The sequence below is a fragment of the Apus apus genome, chromosome 20 (genome assembly GCF_020740795.1).
Source record: "Apus apus isolate bApuApu2 chromosome 20, bApuApu2.pri.cur, whole genome shotgun sequence".
Classification (NCBI taxonomy): domain Eukaryota; kingdom Metazoa; phylum Chordata; class Aves; order Apodiformes; family Apodidae; genus Apus; species Apus apus.
In genome coordinates, this window is record NC_067301.1 from 6,131,088 (window position 1) to 6,150,556 (window position 19,469).

General features: G+C 43.0%; 1 protein-coding gene across 6 annotated transcripts in view; it reads left to right on the forward strand.

The window, feature by feature from the left end:
- The window catches only part of CDC42 (cell division cycle 42), a 28,756-nt gene extending 9,403 nt beyond the window's left edge, over positions 1-19,353 (forward strand). The window contains exons 2-7 of one of the 6 annotated variants that reach the window (XM_051637410.1): positions 4,526-4,666; positions 8,937-9,009; positions 11,745-11,854; positions 11,960-12,157; positions 13,615-13,753; positions 16,416-16,493. In XM_051637410.1, coding sequence (XP_051493370.1) covers positions 4,562-4,666; positions 8,937-9,009; positions 11,745-11,854; positions 11,960-12,157; positions 13,615-13,707 — 579 coding nt within the window. In that variant the 5' untranslated portion in view covers positions 4,526-4,561 and the 3' untranslated portion in view covers positions 13,708-13,753; positions 16,416-16,493. The other 5 variants (XM_051637412.1, XM_051637409.1, XM_051637411.1 and 2 more) reach the window with 5 other exon arrangements.
- Positions 19,354-19,469: the final 116 nt, after the last annotated feature.

The following is a 19,469-nucleotide window of genomic DNA, read 5'->3' on the forward strand; positions in this document are numbered from 1 at the left end:
ACAGCTCATCCTACTAATCTAGAAAGCCGACTAATCCAAGTAAAATAACTTATTCAACAACTCTACTTTCCCACTGGTAGGACTTTATAGGTCTAGGCTTAGGACTCTAAGTCTGTTTAAAACTTAGGCTATCTTATTTCAGTATTTAAAGATAAAATTATATAGCCATTAAAAAAAAAAAAAAGGTGAGGGGCACCCTTTACCTAAAGATGTGCTTAAATGCATTTTGGTCTTTAAAAGACCTAATCCTGAAGTGTCTACTGGGCTGGAGGTGAGCAGTTGACTGTCACATCTCACACAGTTGTTTATTTGGTACACAGAGAACTTGATCGGGCCAGTTCAGTGTTTTTCATGGTAAATTTTTTAGTATCTTTCTTTAGAAAGAAAAAAAAAATAAACCTCTTAGGTTGTTCCAGGTCCCCTGTTGTGGAGTTCAGCATCTGCATTATGCTCCAGAGTGAGGCCTTGGGTTATTTGCACTGTTTTGTTCCCACTGTCAGAAAACTGAAAGGGTAGAGTCAGCTGGTAGGAGAGGGTGGTGTGTGGTGAGCGCAGAGCCTCTGCCTTTCAGAATCACAGAATGGGCATGGTTGGAATGGACCTCGGAGGATCATCGAGTCCAACCCATCTGCCAGAGCAGGACCAAAACTAGGGCAGATCACTCAGAAGGGCATCCAGACAGATCTGGAAAGTCTCCAGAGAAGGAGACCCCACAACCTGTATGGGCAGCCTGTCCCAGGGCTCTGTCACCCTCACAGGAAAGAAGTTCTTCCTCATGTTGAGCTGGAATTTCCTGGGCTCCAGTTTGAATCCATTGCCCCTCATCCTGTCCCAGGGCACAAGTGACAAGAGCTTGTCCCTGCCTTCATGACCCCCAGCCCTTATGTATTTATAGACATGAATTAGATCCCCCCTCAATCTTCTCCTCTCTAGACTGAAAAGCCCCAGGTCTCTTAGAGCCTCACACTGACATCCCAGTGTAGGGTGGTACATGTTTGAATGGGTAATGTGGACTGTGCTGACCCTTTACTTTGGGAGAGAATTTGAGGTGCAGGGTGAGAGTAAGCAGTAGTTTTATAAGGAAGACTCTTTATTTGAACTTCTTGTGTTCTCTACTATACAAGATTACACAGATAAAGTTGGTCACTGACTGCAAGAATCAGAATTGACTTAATGTCTACAAATACCTCCAGGGTGGGTGTCAAGAATGGGCCAGTCTCTTTTCAGTGGTGCCTGTGATAGGATGAGGGGAAATGGCACCAAGTGACAACACAGGAAGTTCCATCTCAACGTGAGGAGAAACTGCTTTCCTGTGAAGGTGATGGATCCCTGGGACAGGCTGCCCAGAGAGGCTGTGGAGTCTCCTTCTCTGGAGACTTTCAAGACCTTTTGGACACATTCCTGTGTGACCTGCCCTGGGTGTTCCTGCTGCAGCAGGGGGGTTGGACTTGATCTTCAGAGGTCCTTTCCAACCCCTTGATTCTATGATTCTGTGACTGTTGTAGGAATAATGCAGTCTGCATGCAAAGTATATGTATGCAGCTTGTGCTTTGTCTTAGCTGAAGTGTTGGACCTGGGCCTTTACCAAAGTGCAGCAGCTTCTCTGCCAGAGCCAGTGTGGGCCCTTGGCTGTGTCTGAGGACAGGCAAAAAGTGAAGTTTTGCAGGACAGCTGTGTGATTTGATGTGCTTTCCAATGCCTTGGTTTCATTTTGTTGCTTGCTTGATGTTTTCTGGAGTAAGGAGTCACAAATTTAAATTTATTATTTTTTTTTTTTAAGGCACCTATGAGCTTTCCTGGTATGTACAGCATTTTACGATTTATAGTTGGAGATTGGTATGTTGCAATGCATAGGAAATACTTGAGAATCTGTTTTTTTTCTCTAGTGTGCTTTCTAGGTTCTGGAATGGCTGTCTTGAAGCAGCTTGGGGCTTGGAGCAACCTGGTCTGGTGGGAGGTGTCCCTGCCCATGCAGGGGGGTTGGAACTAGATGATCTTTAAGATCCCTTCCAACCCAGACCATTCTAGGAAATGGTGGAGAAAGCCAATGTGGAAAGTTGTTTTGTACTAAATTTATTAACTCTGGAAGGAATTAACGAAGGCTGCTACCTGTGCTGTTCAGCAACACAGTTTTGGGTAAATCCCCAGACAAAAAGCAGATAGATGGTGGTGCCTTTCTGTATGGATAAGGCTGACAAACTGACAAGGCATGCTGGTAATTTAGGCTGGTTTTAGTTGGAGTGCACTTGAATTGGTTAGCTAGGCCTGATAACTGTTTTGATGCGTTTTCCTTTTAAAATCTACTTAAGTGACTCATCCCTTTCCATCTTTGTTTTGAGCATTTGGGACTGAGTTGCTGTGTTCTATTGTCTGCTTTCTTTCTGGTGACTTCTTTAATTCTAAAATGTTACTTTTTCTTTGTGATCGGTGCCACCAGTGTGGTCCCTTAGCAGTGGAGGCAGTATTGAATGATATTACTTAGATATAAATGTTTGAGCTGGCCTGAACACAGAAATGTCTTTTGAAATGGAAACGATTGCTTTGTCCTTCTGACTAAATGTGTGTTTGTTTTAGGGCCAAGTCTCAGAGCTTTTTGTAGATTAATGAAGGGCCTGTTGATATGGCTTAGCTGTACATGTTGCTGATCATCCTGTGTGAAACTGAGGTCAGCACAAAGCAACAGATCATATTATTTTGATATTGAAACACAGCACTATGTAGAGGACTGGTGATAATGCCCGATGCCTTTGCAAATCCTTCATTGTATATATCGTGTCATGTGTGATGTATCAGATGCTGGCTGGTGTCCTGCTCTGAGAGTCTTGGCTACCATTTCCTAAATTTCATAGAATCCTAGAATATGCTGGGTTGGAAGGGACCCATCAGGATCATTGAGTCCAACTCCTGTCTCTGTGTAGGGCGCCCCAATAATCACCCCATGTGCTTGAGAGCATCATCCTAAGGCTTCTCGAGCTCAGGCAGGCTTGATGCTGTGACCACTGCCCTGGGGAGCTGGTTCCAGTGCTCAACCACCCTCTGGGGGAAAAACCTTTTCCTGATATCCAACCTAAACCTCAGCCTCCTCTTCTGCAAGCTGAACAATCCAAGTGACCTCAGCAGCTCCTCATAAGTCATCCCTTCCAGACCCTTCCCCATCCTCCTTACTGTCCTTTGGACACTCTCCAGTCAATCTCTCTTAGGCTTGTGGGAATTGTGGGGATTAGTATTCCCTTACAAGTACTGTTACCTTTCCTTGCAAGTGTGGCGAGGTGATATACATGAAATCATGTTGCTACTTGTGACCACAGCGTTCAAAAACCTGGAGTTGTGTTGTATTTCTTCCAGATCACTCTGAGAAGTGAAATCCCCAGGAAGTGCCCACATGCATAGTTCTGTAGGCATCAATTCCATGTGTGAGTGCAGTTACCCAGAGCTGAGAGCCATGGCAACATCCTTCCTAGGCTAATGCATTGCCACCATTTGGAGGGTAAATTTGCCACAGTGGGTGTCTCTTCTTGTCCTCTCCCCCTACACCTTGGCAGGATGTAACTCAGTTTGCAAGTCTTTCCTGTCTTAATAAAAGTACTTCCAATAATACGAAAATGTTGAAGGTCAGTGGGAACATTGCCACTAGGCTTGTGGGGGTCAGGATTTCACACCTGTATGTGAATGAACAGCCAGAGGCCTGGTACTTTTCTAATTAAAGTAATATACTGAGGAAGGACAGCTGTCTGGCACTGGAGGTTGCTGGCTACTATTTGGAGGAGGCATTGATAGCAAATACTGACTTAGTTCATGTGCTAAAATCTATGCTGGAACAGTGTTGGAAGTAGCTGGGTGCATCATGATTTTGTAATAGGAATAATAGGATTCCTAGGGAGCTGGATGCCCTGCTGTCGTGCCCTGGTGCTGTCAGCTACTTCAAACGGGGAGTGAAGATACATGTTAAAAAGCATCTTTAACCAAAAGATTGTAGAAGTGTATTTGGGCCTTAAAGAACGTAGAGGTGGAATTAATAATGTTAACTTCTGTCTGTACCTGCTTATGTTTATCCCATGAGCTAGCTTCAGAGCTCATACTGTGGTGTTCCCTGCTGAGCTTTCTTTACTGAAGTGCTCTCCAGAGGGAAGATCTCCTGGGTAGTGTGTATGCTGCTCAGCAGCTATCAAGACTCATGCTTACACTTCAGCACATCTAAGGCCGGATACTTCCAGGCATTAAAAACAGTCTGGAAAAGCCTAAAGACCTTTTTTGTGTACCTCTTCCCTGGGTAAAACCTTAGTCTTAAGTGGTGTTTGGCAAGTGTATGCAGTGGGAGGAGCCTAGCTGTAGGAAGGAGGTATTTGCATTTATCAATATGAGCAGCTTCCTATTATGTGCGTGATGCACGTACCTGCAAACTCATTGAGGAATGTTTTTCATTTTCTAAACGAGCTGTTAGTGGTTTGGGCTCCAGTCAAAGCTCATCAATGCTATCTAGTGAGTAAAAGAAACATCTAAATATCTTTTTTTTTTTTTCTTCTAGGTTCTGGTTGGCATTGATTTCTAGTAGACTTCAGCTATGCAGACGATCAAGTGTGTAGTCGTGGGTGATGGTGCTGTTGGTAAAACCTGTCTCTTAATTTCTTACACAACAAATAAATTCCCCTCGGAATATGTACCAACGGTAAGTGTGAGAATGGCTCCACGTGTTCTTTATGCATGATGGGGTAGGGTAGCATGAGTTTCCTTCCTAACTAACCTTTGTGGCCTGCATGCCTTAATGCTTGTTCTTACAGCCTGCTTTCCTGTTGGAGACTGTCACGGAAAGTGCTGAACAGTCTGCTACACTGCTGCTACTTATCTTTTGTATTACCTGGTAAGGCTGGGCTGCCTTTTCTGCATCTGGTCAGTTCTTTCTGCCTGACTGCTCTGCAGAATCTGGGCTTCTGTTTGTTGATGGTCCCCTGTTGAATTCTATGAGCAACATTATTTGTAATTGTTAGGACTGCTACGTGGAGAGCAAGCAGCAGGAACACCTTCTCTCCAGCTTTATCTCTCAGTTCTTGCTACACCCTAATTTTTAGGGAAAAAGATCAAGTTGGGAGGAGTTTGACTGCTTGTGAGGCATGTGCATTATCTTTCTAATAGGAAAGTGCTTTTCTTAATATTGCATATGCAAGATCACTGTACTGATGCTGAAGTGGTGCAGTTTTTTTAGGGAGGTTGCTACAACGGACATCTGGGTGCTCTTCTTACTAGTTTCACTGTTACAGACCTAAATAGGCTATCCTGTACCACGTATACGAATTGGAAGAGTTTACCTAGGTTCCTCAAACAAATTTGGATCTGGAAATGCATTACAAGAAGTTGAACACCTGCTGGTGAAAGGGTCAAGAATCTTTTCTGCTGTTATAAAGCAACTTAACGAACAGACAGCTCCCCTAAGATGTTAGATGGCGCTGCCTGATTGCTTTTCTGGAGTAATTACTGCTTTATAAAAATGTTCTTTGTTGAAAAATCCCACTTTCTCTATTTTGAGGTGTTGGCTTTGTACAGTATCCATAGATTTTCAACTTGCCAAATTTGAGGTTTTTTAGGAGTAGGACAGACTTCCATGAAAGAAAAACGTTTGTGTTCAGTTGTAGATCAGGACTAAGGATGAAAGGACTCCCAAACCTGAGAGTATTCAGATTGGACACAGTGGCCACTGTTAGAAACCTGAGGCTTGTGCTGTAGGCATGGAGACCCAAGGTCAGCATCCTCTGTTATGGACTGGTAGAGAGGTTGTGTTTGAAACAGTTTTGCCATTCTCAAGTTTTTGAGGACGGTGTCAAGTATCCTGCTGTGAAGCTTTTGGAACAACCACATCCTATGCTGAACCTGTGGAAATCTGCTGGCCTCATTTAAGTTCTTCTTTATGGTCACAACAAAAGTGGTCAGTGAGTTCAGGCAGTGAGTGTTCCTGTGCTTATTCTTAGTGAAGTGACTGTTAATTATGCTAACAAATGTTATGATCACAGTGTGTATTTTGAAAGCTTGCTGTCCTGCAGGTGGTAGTGCTGTCTATAAAACCTTGCCAGCAAGCAGGATGGAAAAGCTTCTAAAAGAAACAAAGTTCCTTGTCAGTAAAGTGTGCTTAAGGTGTGCTAAGGCTTATTTATAGTGCCCTTTAAAACTCCCCCATGTTTCTGGCATAGTATTTGCCGTTGAACCTCATGATTTGAGGAACTTGCTGTTCTCGGGATATCACAGGCCTGTTCTTAATTCTGTGGGTAGCCTGAAGGCATATTTCATAGTCTGCAAACTGGTAAGTAACCATATACTTCTAGTATAAATGGGCAGACATAGCAGATAGCTTGCTTTTATTTTAGGAACAGTGCTGTCTGAGGGTTGATAAACAATGTCCCTAGAATGTTTATGGCTGAGTAAGTACCCTGGAATAAAGTGGGTAGGACTCAAACTGCTTGACAAAAATGTTTAAGTAGGAAAAGAACCTGGTAAATACTGGTGGTAGCTCAAGGCAAACCAGGATTCCAGATGCAGCAGCTACTGTGAAGCTCTTGAGAGGAAGATGGCCCCCTTCTTTGTTGAAGGTGTACAGGGCACAAAGCAGTCAGTACAAGTTAGGAATGCTTTAGCAAAGTAGTAACAATCTGGCTTCACACTGGGCTGCTCTGTGTGTACAGGCACTGGTATCAACTGCCTGTACTGTTGCCCTGTGTAGCAGCTTGTGCAGCAGTGTGACCAAAACACGAATAGAGAACACACCAGTTTTGACTGATGAGTGGCTGTTTGTTTTGCAGCTCTTCCTCTTTTTTTAGAGGGTATTTCTCAGTGGGAGAGATACTGGTACTGCCAGTGGTATGTCGCCTGCATGTTTTTGATGTCATTGCTGTTCTCAAAACAAGCTGCAAAGGACATATCCATGGAAAGGCACTGGAAGTGTTTGGGTAGTGGCAGATTAGGTGTGAGACCTGGAGCATGAAGTCTCATGCCACCTGCTGGATTGGGCTGTCTGGCACTGACAGGAATTGAAGCTTCTTGTTGGGCTGATTGTTTAGGGGCTCTGATTGTTTAGGGGCTAATTGAGCTCTGGTTTTGAACCTGTTTGGCACAATTGAGGCTGAGATTGCCTGTGGATTATGCTATGAGACTGTAGTTGCCAGGGCTGTCTGAAGGCTAGCCTTGTAACCCTGGCCTCATTAGGGCTGAACCCCTGACCTTTTCAGTAGTAGTACACATTTTGCAGATAGGGAGCATAAAAAAAATCATGAGGGCGGAGAATGCCTGCTAATCTCCCTAGAGGGCAGCTACAAGTACTGTGGCTGACTTCCTGTCCTCTGGGTGAAAATGAGGGGGTGTCTTTGGGTGATTGAGCTGCTGACCATCTCGCATCTGAATGAGCAAATGCTCTGACCTTCAGCATAGAGCATTCCAGTTTCTTGATCTATACCTTGCAGTAGATGAGTCCATCTTAACCTGTCCCTTGGAGTCTTGATATAATAGCCATGACATAGTATGTGAAATGCTTTCCACCCTTCTCCAGCCTCCAGTCTTACGGTGGCTGGATGCTTTCTGGGGTGTTCAGTAAGGAGAACACTCAATGCAATGTGTGAAGGATCAGGGTGCAAATAATGGAGGTGAGTGTTGATATCTCTTGCAGTGCTTTAAGTCTTGAATGCTAAAAAATTAGTGTGGTGTCAGGTATTGCTTTAATCAGAACAATCAGGTAGAAAGGAGACACAACTGAACCCTTGTTTTTTCAGCTTTGAAGTTCTGTCTTGCTGGTCTTCTCTCAATTTTTACTGGGATTTTTTCAAGGACCTAAGCTCTTGCTAAATAGATGCATGTGACTGCTTATTTCTCCGTGTCCCTCCCTCCTTATTCCCATGAAAAGCTTTTGTGATGACTGCTGGCCTCTAATGTTGGGGTTTACTTCAGCTGCAGGAGCTGCTCAGACTTCAGTTTCACATTGAAGCAGGGCTTCCTTATCCTTATTCAGAGACCTCACCTGCCTGAGTAACCTTGCAGCACAGTGTTCAGGGACAGTTTTGAGTGTTGTTTGTTTGTTTTTTTTTTTACAGTGGGAAGAATTTTTTTGCCAAGGATGCTTTCCAAAATACTGTCTACTGTGGTTCTGAAGATAAAATAGTTATTGAAATTAAGGGTGCTGACCTCAGAAAGCACATTCTGTAATGCTGAGTATGTGGTTGTTCAAGGAGAAGGTCCTCATGCTCAGTTGTGTTTAAACAAGTTACTGGGTGAAACATTTTTGGTAGCGTTAGCTTTTGATCTGTGAAATGAGTCAGCCCTTGAGGACAGGATTGTGCCAGATGCTGCACAGAGACAGTGTATCTCGGTCTTGTGGAGCTGGATTCTCCATTTAGCTTGAGAGTAAATTTAAAACACTTTTTTTGACCAACTATATTGCATGCTCCAAAGACAGAGAATCAATTCCTGTTGAAAAGATGAACATTCTGTTGAATTCTCTAGGTGTTCAGAAAGATGAGCTCAGAGGACTGTGGGAAGAAGCCCCAGAGGTCTCTTCCCTGAAGGGCAGGGCTGAAGTTAATCACTTCTGTCTTTGTGGGGATGTGTTTACTGTGTCAGACCAAGTGTGAAGGTTTTGGTGGCAATGTGGGAAACCTATTGGACACAATTGCAGGCAAGAGCTGTTACAGGTGTTTTGCTCAGTGGCTTTTATGCTGTTATATGCAGTGGCCTTAGTGGGCCTTTGCTTTAGATACCTTATGGAAACAGCTCTTGCATTCCTGTTCCAGTGGATTTGTCCTGTTAACAGCCTTAATGGTAGTGGCATCGTAAGCCTAATTGCTTTGTTACCCTGTGCAGATGACTCTACCACCAACTGGAGATGGTCTGGCAAGGTGAGCCAGGTGATGGTTTGAAAAGATGGTTTATTCACATCTGCTCTAATGTGTTTCTCTTCTTACCAGGTTTTCGATAACTATGCTGTAACAGTGATGATTGGAGGAGAGCCTTACACCCTCGGCCTCTTTGATACTGCAGGTGAGAAGAAACCAAGTGCTTTTGTGATTGTAACTGTCCAAGCCTTAATTGGGGTGATGTTGAACATACAGTTGTGGGATTTTTTTAAATGAAAAGAGAAAATCTTTCTTGATGCTTCATTCCTGAGTTGCTAAAGTGAGTTTATTTAAAACAAACAAACAAACCAAGAAAACCTCCACTTCTTCTGGGCTGCAGTGATCACACACTGGTAGAATTCACGGTCTGAAGGGATATGACTCAGAAAAGAAGCATAGTCAGGACCCTGAATTTTAGGAAAGCAAACTTGTAGCTCTTCAAGGAATTAGTCAGTAGGACCCCCTGAGAAACAGTCCTCAGGGGTCAAGGGAGCAGAACAAAGCAAGCAGATCTTTAAGTTTGCTTTCCATAGAACACGAAAGATCTGAATCCCCAGGTGCAAGAAGTCAAGCAAGGAAGGGAAGAGACCAGCATGGCCAAAAAGGTCCCTGTGCACTGCAGGGGGATTCAGCTTGATGACCCTTAAAGGCCCCTTCCAACCCAAAGCCTTCCATAATTCTTTTAGAACTGTTTTGTTTTATGACACCTGATGACAACTTTCAAACTTTCACCTCTAATCTAGGTGATCCCTGAAAGACAAGAGGTTTCTGTGTTTACAAACAAAATTAAAAGGAGAAAGTTCTGTTGAATAAAATATATGGATTGTATGTGTTTTTTGTTTAGTAAACAGCCTATTTTTTGACTAAATATCAAGACAGAATGACTAACATTAGAACATATTAGATGTCCATGTGGCGTGTCTGCATTCTGAACATGGATGAAATGGGCATTCTTGACATGGATGAAACCAGGATGTTGTGTGGAGTTTCATAATCCTTCTCACTGTGCACTTTTAAAAATAAATCTGCAGGCTTCTCTAGGGTCGTTAGACTGTATGTCAGTTTCTGACTGGAGAAAGGTTAAAGAGCTACGCACACTGCTTTTCACGTGTCAAGATTTGGCAAGGAAGGGTGGAAACTGGGTCAACTACTGTCCAGTCCCCAACCCATAATAATACCAGAGTGGTATGGCAGTATCTGGTATTGTAAAGTCTCCTTCAGGATGGACCGTCCAGAGAGCTTAGTTGGTAAGGTGTTATCTGAAATTGTCTAGATAGAATTTAATTTGACTGGTTCCAGCTGTACAGTTGCATTGTTAGTGTCTTATTTGATTCATGAAATGATCTTAGGTTTCCAATTACATGACAGTTTCAATTAGCTCTTCACATTCTTCTCCCAAATGTGATCTGTGTATTATTTATTGCAAACTCCCTACTTCATGGATAAGGAGTTCATGGAGAAGAAAGACTCCTTCCTGACACTCGTGTCGGCTGCTGTAGGGGACCAGTACTTAGATAGGTTTCAACTGCAGCATTCTGGTATCTGCATTGATGAAAGTTCTGTTGGATCCTTCTCTGCCTTTTTTTTCTACTGAGGTCCTCTGGGTTCAGGCCTTTTGGACACTGTTGCACATGTATATCCATATCCTGCATACTTGTGTGCTGCCTATCAACACAAGTACACTAATCCATCAGGTAATGCTGAAAACTGAAGTTTGCAAGTGGCTTCAGCTCACATAGGTGACTCTACACACCTGTAAATCTAAAAGCTTTCCTTTTGGAGTGGGGCTTCTGCTGTAGGAGGCTTTGACTCTTTAAAGGCCACCTGCTTTTTGCTGAATAGCCAGCACCAGTTACAGACCTAACAAGGGATAAAACGGCTCTTGCTCTCTTGTCTAAGAAAAAAAAGTCTTTTGTTTTCAACTTGTATGATGGAGACAGAGCTTTTTGTAGTAGCCTGTTAATTGCAACAAGGTGTTTTGGTCAGTGCTCAGCTTCTCCATGTCCAGCCAAGCGTGATAGCTGCAACAAGCTGTTGAGGCTTCCACCTTCAAACTGTAGATCTTCCTCCATTGAGATGTCTCGAGTGTTAAGTCGAGTCCATCAAGATCTCAGAAGTCTTTGTCTGTGTGATGGTGAGAGTGCATCAGTTGAAATCTGAGGCTTTTTGAACAAGTGTTCCCATGTTGGTTGCCAGCAGGTACAGCAGCTTCTTTAGTGCCAGGTTTGCTTTCTGAAAACAGCTCTACTGAACTGAACAGGAGTGAAGAGGGAGCTCAGGCAGAGTGACGCTGGTGGGTCAGTGCTAGCGGTGCCCTGCAGGGACTGCCTGCTCTCCTGCAGGCCCAGAGGGGAGAGCCTGGCTGTCTCTGAAGCACAGTCTGTGCCAAGACTTGGCTGCATTTTTGGGGGAATGCTTTTGGACAGCCTGAATGTGCTCACCTGTCACAGCAGCATTCTCTTCCTGCTTGGAGGACACTTCAGGTATTTGCAAGCATAAGTCAGAGTGTTCTAGTGAACAAAACTGCCTTTTTTCTCTCCAAACAGCAGGATTTTTTCAGGGTAATGCAATCTGGTGGCATAATACTTTTAATGAATGGACTAGGTTTGGAAGACCTTATTTAAAACCACATCCATGTTCTGGGACTTTTTGTTATGATGGAGGAAATTATTATGCAGTCTGAAGATGTCTGATCTAAATGTTTATTAGCACGTACTCCTGTCAGACATTCCAGCTCTCTCCTGTGACTTAAAGCAGCTCGTTGTTGCATAGCAACTGAATGAATTCTGGATTTGAAAACTAGGATCTTCAGATGTTGTGTTCAGAGCATGTGTATTTGCTTTTTCTAGCTCTAATATTGTGTTAATTTTCTCCTCACAGGTCAGGAAGACTACGATAGGTTACGACCGCTCAGCTATCCACAGACAGATGTATTTCTGGTCTGCTTTTCAGTGGTGTCTCCTTCTTCGTTTGAAAATGTGAAAGAAAAGGTTGGTTGAACTCAGCCTAAAAAGGGAGCTGCTGCAGGGATTTCAGAAACATGCGGAGTTATCTTAAGGGCTTAATAACAAATACTGTGCCTTCTCTGTCTTTAGTGGGTACCTGAAATTACTCACCACTGTCCAAAGACTCCTTTCCTGCTTGTTGGGACCCAAATTGATCTAAGAGATGATCCCTCAACAATTGAGAAACTTGCCAAGAACAAGCAGAAGCCCATAACTCCAGAGACGGCTGAAAAACTAGCCCGGGACCTGAAGGCTGTCAAGTATGTGGAATGCTCTGCACTTACGCAGGTGAGTTGCTCTTTGATGATTTTTGCTTGCTTATATTCCATACTTTTTTCCAGTCATGGGAAAAGAACTCAATAGTGATGTGAAAGTATAATAAGCTTCGTTTCTGCTGTCGACACTTTTGCTTTCCCTTTGTCCTGTTTTATGGCACACGGAGCTGGCAGTGGTACACAGACAATCAGCCTGTGAAGACAGGCCTAGTGTAAAGGGATGATGGAGGAGGATGTGCTTGCTGAGTTTGCTTTTGTGTTGGAGCAAAACAGCTCTTGAAATTGTAGAAGGTGTCTTACAGACAAGTGGGTTGGGACACAGAATGCAGCTCAATGCTGAAGCAAGCAGACAAATTAAAAAAACTTCCTCATAGAAGTCAGTTCTGGTACTTCCAAGACTAGAAGCCTTTGTAGTTGACAGCTTCTTTCTCTTCCTCTGGTGGTGAGCTGTTTCCTGTGTCCACCTTAAGGTGGAAACATAAAACAGCAATGAAATAGTTCTAAAGGCATAAATGTGGTGATGTTGTGTGAAATAACTTATTGACATGAGTCTAAAGCCAACTAAAACAGATAATTTGAGGCTGGGAAACATGTTCATCCTTTCCTTTTAAGTTAGGAATACTAGGGTGGGGTGGATGGGAGCCATGGGCTGGCTAGCTGCCCTGGTGCTTTGACTTTGGATGCCCTGGCAATTTAATCTTGTGTCTATTCTTGCAGAATTGACTACAGCTCTCTAACAATTTCCTTAACCCTACTCTGTAGAGGATTTGTCCCTCTACGATGTGCATGGAATTAGGGCTGCACAGTATTAAGTCCCACAGTCTTTTCAGTTTTGTTGTGCATTCATCTCTAGTATCTTGAGTACTCAACTTGATTGCTAAACTTCATGAAGCCTGAAGTCCTGCTTATCTTGTACCTTTTGCCCAGATTACATGTTGACTCTTCCATTTGGGATCCTAAGACTTTTTTTGTAACAAAGCTTTGTCTGAGTGTTTGCTGAGAAGGAAGAGGCTTTTGATAGAACTGGGCAGGACACTGGCATGGGAGGTTGTATGTGTTGTGGCGAGGCATCCTGCAGTGTGTCCTGGCAATCCCTGAGCAAAAGGTGGTCTTGGCTGTGCTTTCTTACTGCCCATACACAAGCTGAGGGTTATTTGTGCTTAAGCTGTAATTCTCTTGGATTTGGTCAGTTCTGAAACTGAACCTAAAAGCCATTTTAGATGGTGTCTGGCACATCCTGAATGCTGCTGCTAACTAGGCTGTAGAACCTGCTAGTTGTTTAAATACATACTAGGACTTCTGTCCTGTATTGTTTTTTTCAACCCTTTACTCCATAAACTTCCCTTCTTTAGTTTCCTCAAGTTGTGTGGAAGCACTTAGAATTACCAGAGTAAGAGTTGGTATGATTAAAAATGTCAGTGTTTATCCATTCTTTTTATTTCCAGAGAGACTAAACTGTATCTGTTGCAGAGAACAGCTTTATGCCCTTGGAAGTTCAGCCTGAGTTTCTTCCAGAGCACTAGTGCTTCAATACCCATTGATGGTTTTAGGAATCAAGAGTAACCTGGGAAGGAGGGTTCAGAAGCCTTCTCACCTGGAACACTAGTTGGTTTGCATCTGCTCTCTTCTTCCTTTGTTTGTTGTTGATTCCCCCCACAAAACACCTTTTTCCTTGTTCTGTCACTAATAGCTGCTAAACAGAAATGTAGATTATCTGTGAAGGGTTGTTTAAAGTTCCTGCCAGTGATCTAGCTGGAACCTTGCTCAACACAGAAGTTGGCTGGCTTTCCTAGCCAGGAGTGTTCCTACCTGCAAGGCAGTGTCATAGTACCTGTTTTCAACTGAAGCTAGGCTGAGCTAGGTGGTTCATTCTCTGCCTTGGTTTCCATTTACACGCTTCACCTCATCTAGGGTGTTTTTTTCCTTTCCAATGAATTTAAAAATGCCTTCAACTCCAGTAGCAAGTAATCATAAAACTTGAGTCAGAGTGTGTTTATTTTTCCTGAGAGGAAGACTTTGCTTGTCTGTGCAAAAGAGTCGATGTTCTGAAAGTACTAGATGAGTTGTTAGCACCTGAGTCTTTTCTGTAAAGACAGAGTATCTTCTCCTCCTTGATTTTGGATGACTCTACAGTACTGAGTCGTCAGTTCCATCCCCTCTTTCCTCAGGTTGTGGAATCCTTTTTTATGATGAAGGCACTTTGAATGTTGGTCTTCAACTTCTGTCTACAAAATAGTACCCAACACCACTGTAAAATGTGGTGAACACTTTGCTACTAGGAAAGGGTGACTGACAAAAATGTTACAAGGAAAATTATTAATCCTTCTATTCTGAGTGGACTTTCTAAAGCTCAGTGCTAGTACCTAACATGAGACCTTTGAAATAATTTCCTGTTTTCTCCCTCATGCTGAGTTGGCAGCTTTGACACAGTTGGATTTATAAAGTGTCTTAAACTGCACATGAACAGAGGGGGTCAAGTGAGGCTGGGCTCATCTGCTCCCCAGTGCAACACAGGAGCCATGTTACTTTAACTGGAGCATGGAGGTCTGGGTGCCAGTGAACACAGTTCCCCTCCTGTGGTTACTTTTACATCATCCAAGCTTTTAACCCCACTTTCATTTTCAGAAGAATTTTCTCCCTGTCCTGTTTTTTTCTCTTCTCTTACCCCAGTTTTTTGCTAGCTACTTCAAAACAAATCCCAAATTTTGTTCTCTTAAATTAATTTCTCATGTGCAATAGGAAAATGAAAAAGGAGTCCCCCAGCAGGAGAATCAGAACTGTCTTGACTCTTGCCCTGCCTGAGTTTTTAATCTAACAGTACATAATTGAGTTTATACTACAGCTTTACTCTCACAGAGAAAGAAAATCTAATTAGTACTCAAGTTTCACATAGAGACTTCAAATAAATAATGGCTAGCTCTTTTGTCAGCCTTGGTTGCAAATAATTTAAAAAATAAGGAAAAGTTGCTGGGGAAGAGGTACAGAATGATTGTACATGATAATTTCCTTCTGTTCTTTCAAACATAATCTTGCATGTAACATGATGGACTTAAATGCTTCTGGATGGAATTGCCCTAGAGATCTCCCATGTATGTGCTTTATTAAAAAAGATTAAAGACTTGTTTAAATGGATATGTCCAGTCTAATCTGTGAGGGAGAAATAAGTTACATTTAAGTGATTAAAAAAAACCCACCCAAATAACATAATTTTGCAAAGGCTACAGATTTTTACAGGAAGTGAAGCTTTTCCCTTTGGCTGGCATAAAACAGTTCTGAGTTCATGAAGGTTACACTCATGACAGTAGATTTAGGCGAGTCCAGTTAGCATAAACTGAGCCAGGTTTCACTTCTGGTGTGCATGTGGGAATGGGAGTGGTGGCACACTGAGTGTTCTGCTGTGCCAGTAGCAAAGGCAGTGCATGCTTCGTGCTCCCATGTGATCCCTGCAGATCCGTGCAGCTCTGGGACTGCTTGGCTGGTGTTGGATCTCAGCTGCTCCAATCCTAACACCGTTCCTGCCACGCTGTGACTTGAGTGGTTAAACTTGCTTTGTTAACTAAACTGAATAACTGAAATGCACCATTTCCATACTAGTTCTCAATGTCAGGCTGGCAGCGCTGGTGAGGTGCTGCATTGCTTCTGAAAAGACTGCTAGCTAATGCCAGAAGGGTACTGCTTCGATCCCAGATCCTGTTTTCTCAGCCATCTGGAGATCTTCAGTTATTCAGGGGCTGAATTCACAAAGCAGAGGAGTTGTTGGGAGCTTTTGCTCTGGATTAGCTACCACTGGGGTAATTGGGAGCAGTGATTCCCTGCGTCTGAGGTGCTTGCTTATCCACAGTGGGTGACTGCACAAGGTTTATCTGACCTCTTGGATCCCTGTGGTGGGGCAAGCTGGTCTCCAGTGTGTTTATTCCTGTGTAAACTCCCAAAGTGTATATTCAGCAGTTAAGTGGAAACCACCATCCTTTGTGCAGCCCCTCCCACCCCTGTTTCTTGCCAGTTGCCACTGTGTGCCTCAGCCCTTCTGGGTGTTCATTTTGTCCAACTTGGTCTGTCATGTGTTCTGTTTGTCTCTGACATTCACTTCTGGGTCATCTAAATGAGGTTTCCTCCTGGGATCTACTTTGTTTTTTGCAAAGTAAATCTGTTTACTGCCTTTGTGAATTCAGCCTGGTCTATCCTAAATGCTCTTTATATGTGCTTTTTTTTTTTTTTTGTCTAATCCTCTAACCTGGCTGCTGTTTTTTCTCCTCCCCTCTGTCTTGTAGAGAGGTCTGAAGAATGTGTTTGATGAGGCTATCCTAGCTGCCCTCGAGCCTCCGGAAACTCAGCCCAAAAGGAAGTGCTGTATATTCTAAACTTTCTCCTTCCCCTCTTGCTGCTGCTTCCTCTGTCCCACTACTGTAGAAACCTGGTTAAAAAAAAAAAATAAAAAAAAATAAAACCACCTTGATTGAAAGCTGTTGTGCCTGCTTATCATCTTAGAGTAACCTCTGTATTAGCTCTTGGACCGAAAACAATACTTAAGACCTTTAGTAAAACGTTGTGACCGCGGAACATGAACTGGACTCGCTTAACTCTCTGCTGCTTGGGTTGCCAGATGTGGGTAGCTTTATAATTCAGGCTGTTGGGGAAAAGGATCTGGTTACATCATTATTTAAAGAAAAATCAAAAGAGTAAGATGTGATGTTTGATCTTCCTGAATCCGGCTGGAAGAAACGATGCGTGTTTTTTCAATTTCTACTTGTGACTCTTGTTAACTGTATTTGCATGACAAAAATACATGAAACGGTGATCTGCAAGTTACACTGTAATGTGAAGGGTTTTCTGGTTCTCCTTTGTGCTGTGAGATGTTTTTTCTGTTGCTATTGCTTTGGCTGTCTGTGCTGTAGTGGAGTATTTGTGAGTCCTTGGGGGGGAAGGAAATAATCAATGTACTTGCTACTGCTTTATGAACTGTTTAAGATTCTTGCTTTCACTACCATGGTAGACCTCTTCATTTCAATAATAGATCCTTAAAGCCTGTTACTGTAAGATGTAAAGCTGCTGCTTACTATCATGCTTCTGATTTTTATTGTTTTAAGGAGAAAGCATCGATTGTAGCTTGTCTTTAAATTTTGAAATTAAAAATTGCAGTTGTTTGTATAAATGACTGATGAAGCTTTATTCCGATTTGCACTTCCTGGCTTCAGTTTAACACTTGAGGCAATGTACAACACCTGCTTCGAACTCCTCTCATCTTGACTTCTCTGACACCATGCACTGGTGTACTGGCTTCCAGCCAGAGGGTGTTTGGGGCCAGAAGCCTGAGCAGAGCGTGTTCTGGACTGATTTTTTCATTGCATGTTGCCTTGTCTCTCCTCTCCCCTGGCACATGGGTGTCTGCACTGCTGCACTCGGCGTGCTCCAGGTCAAACTCTTCCATTTGAATGCAGCACTTTCTGCTTTGTCATTAGCATGTGAAATGTGTTGGTAGCTTACTGATGATAAAAATTGCCTTCAGGAAATGACTTTGGTATGTGTGTTTTGCTTCTTGTGAAGTATACTGGGCTGGTCTCAAAGGACTTGTGTTCCTCTTCAGAAAATCAGATGCTGTGCTGAGGAGCAGCTAACCACAGCTTGGCCAGAGCCTAGCTGAGCAAAGGAGACTCTGGGGGTTGTAGATGGCAGATGTCAATTTGTCATTACAGGAGTTTGCCTGCCACTTGGTTTTCTGTGGTTTTGTCTGTGTGAAAACTAAAAAATGAGACTGCCCCTTTCTCTCTTTGCCCCTTTTCAGAAAGGCCTAAAGAATGTATTTGACGAAGCGATATTGGCTGCCCTGGAGCCTCCGGAGCCGAAGAAGACCCGCAGGTGTGTGCTGCTATGAACGTCCCTCCAGAGCCCCTTCTGCAAACCTGGTGTTTGATGTCATACTAAAAGCAATGTTTAAATCAAACTAAAGATTCAAATTTTAAAACTTGTTTTCGCAATAATGACAAATGCCCTGCACTCCCAACTCCCCCACACGATCCCTGTGTGAGATGAGAATGTTAGTGTTTATTCCCCAGTGCCCCCTCAATTCAGTTAAACTAGTTAATTTTGAGTAATTATGTATTATCAGAAAACACTGATCAGTACTAGTTTTTTATTTTGTTTACTGTTTCTAATTTTTTGTTTAAAATCCAGGCATGCTTGTGATGACTCTTTCTGTAACAGACTAATTCTAGGCTGTTTTACTGAAGCCTTGTCCCTTATGCCAGTATGGCAAGATTTTGTTCTGGTTTCAGGAACTTCTAGGGCTGTTATGCAGCCAGCCAGCAGCCTGAGTGTGATCAGAATTTAGTACTAAATACAAATACAGGAAAGTAAGATGTCCCAAGCTGGTGCTCCTCTAAGAAGGAGTGTAGAAAAAAATATCTGCATCTCCTCTGAAGTTGCCTTGTGTCTCTTTCCCTGGCTTCCCACTGTGCAGGTTATAAATTTCTACCCCATCCTCTAAGTTATGAAGCCTTAGGAATAGGAGAATCTTTTTCTCTGGATGCACCATCAGACTTGAAACTAGCTTGCCAGTCTCTTCCTTAATCTTGACTTCATAAGCTTTTGTCATGTGATGAAGAAATAACTGCACCTTTTCAAGCATGCCCAGCTGATTTAGTTGGCTTTTAACAAATCCATCTTCTGCCAGTCCTTAATTGTTGGAGAAATGCTTACAATGACCAGCATATACACTGCTGTTTGGACACTCTGAAAGCACCTGGTGTATGTTAAGACAGGTTTTGGAGAAAACTGGCCCTGGTGGTGCATCTCTTACTGGATGGCTTGGCATGTTCAGGGAGGGGTGGAAAGATAGGCCTGTGGCAGTAGGAAGGATCTGCAGGGAGGGGTGTCTAGTGTTTAGTTTGGCACCATGTAGGGACCAGTTAAGGGAATCCCCTTTGTCTGCATTTTGCTCATAAGCAACCTTGAACCTGTAAGACAGGCTCCAGCCCACTGAGGATTGTGTGCAGGGTCTTTATGTAAGCTGACTGCAGTCTCCTAGGGATTTTACCAAAAATACATTTTGGCTTGCAAATTCCAAGTTTTTGAAGACTTAGGGAATCTTCTCCATTTCCCAGAATTCTGATTTCCTGTAGACTCATTAGTGTTGAACCAATGCTTTTTCATGTCTAAGTTCTTTGTATATGCATTCTTTTCAGATGTATTAAACATAAAGTATCTTCACAAGCCTGCCTGAGGGTAGTTATTTCCCTTACCTTTCTCTTGAGTGGGAAGGACTCGTGAATATGGCTTTTATCCCTTCTGTGCCCCACTCTCTGCCTTGCAAGTTAGCTTGGATTTTT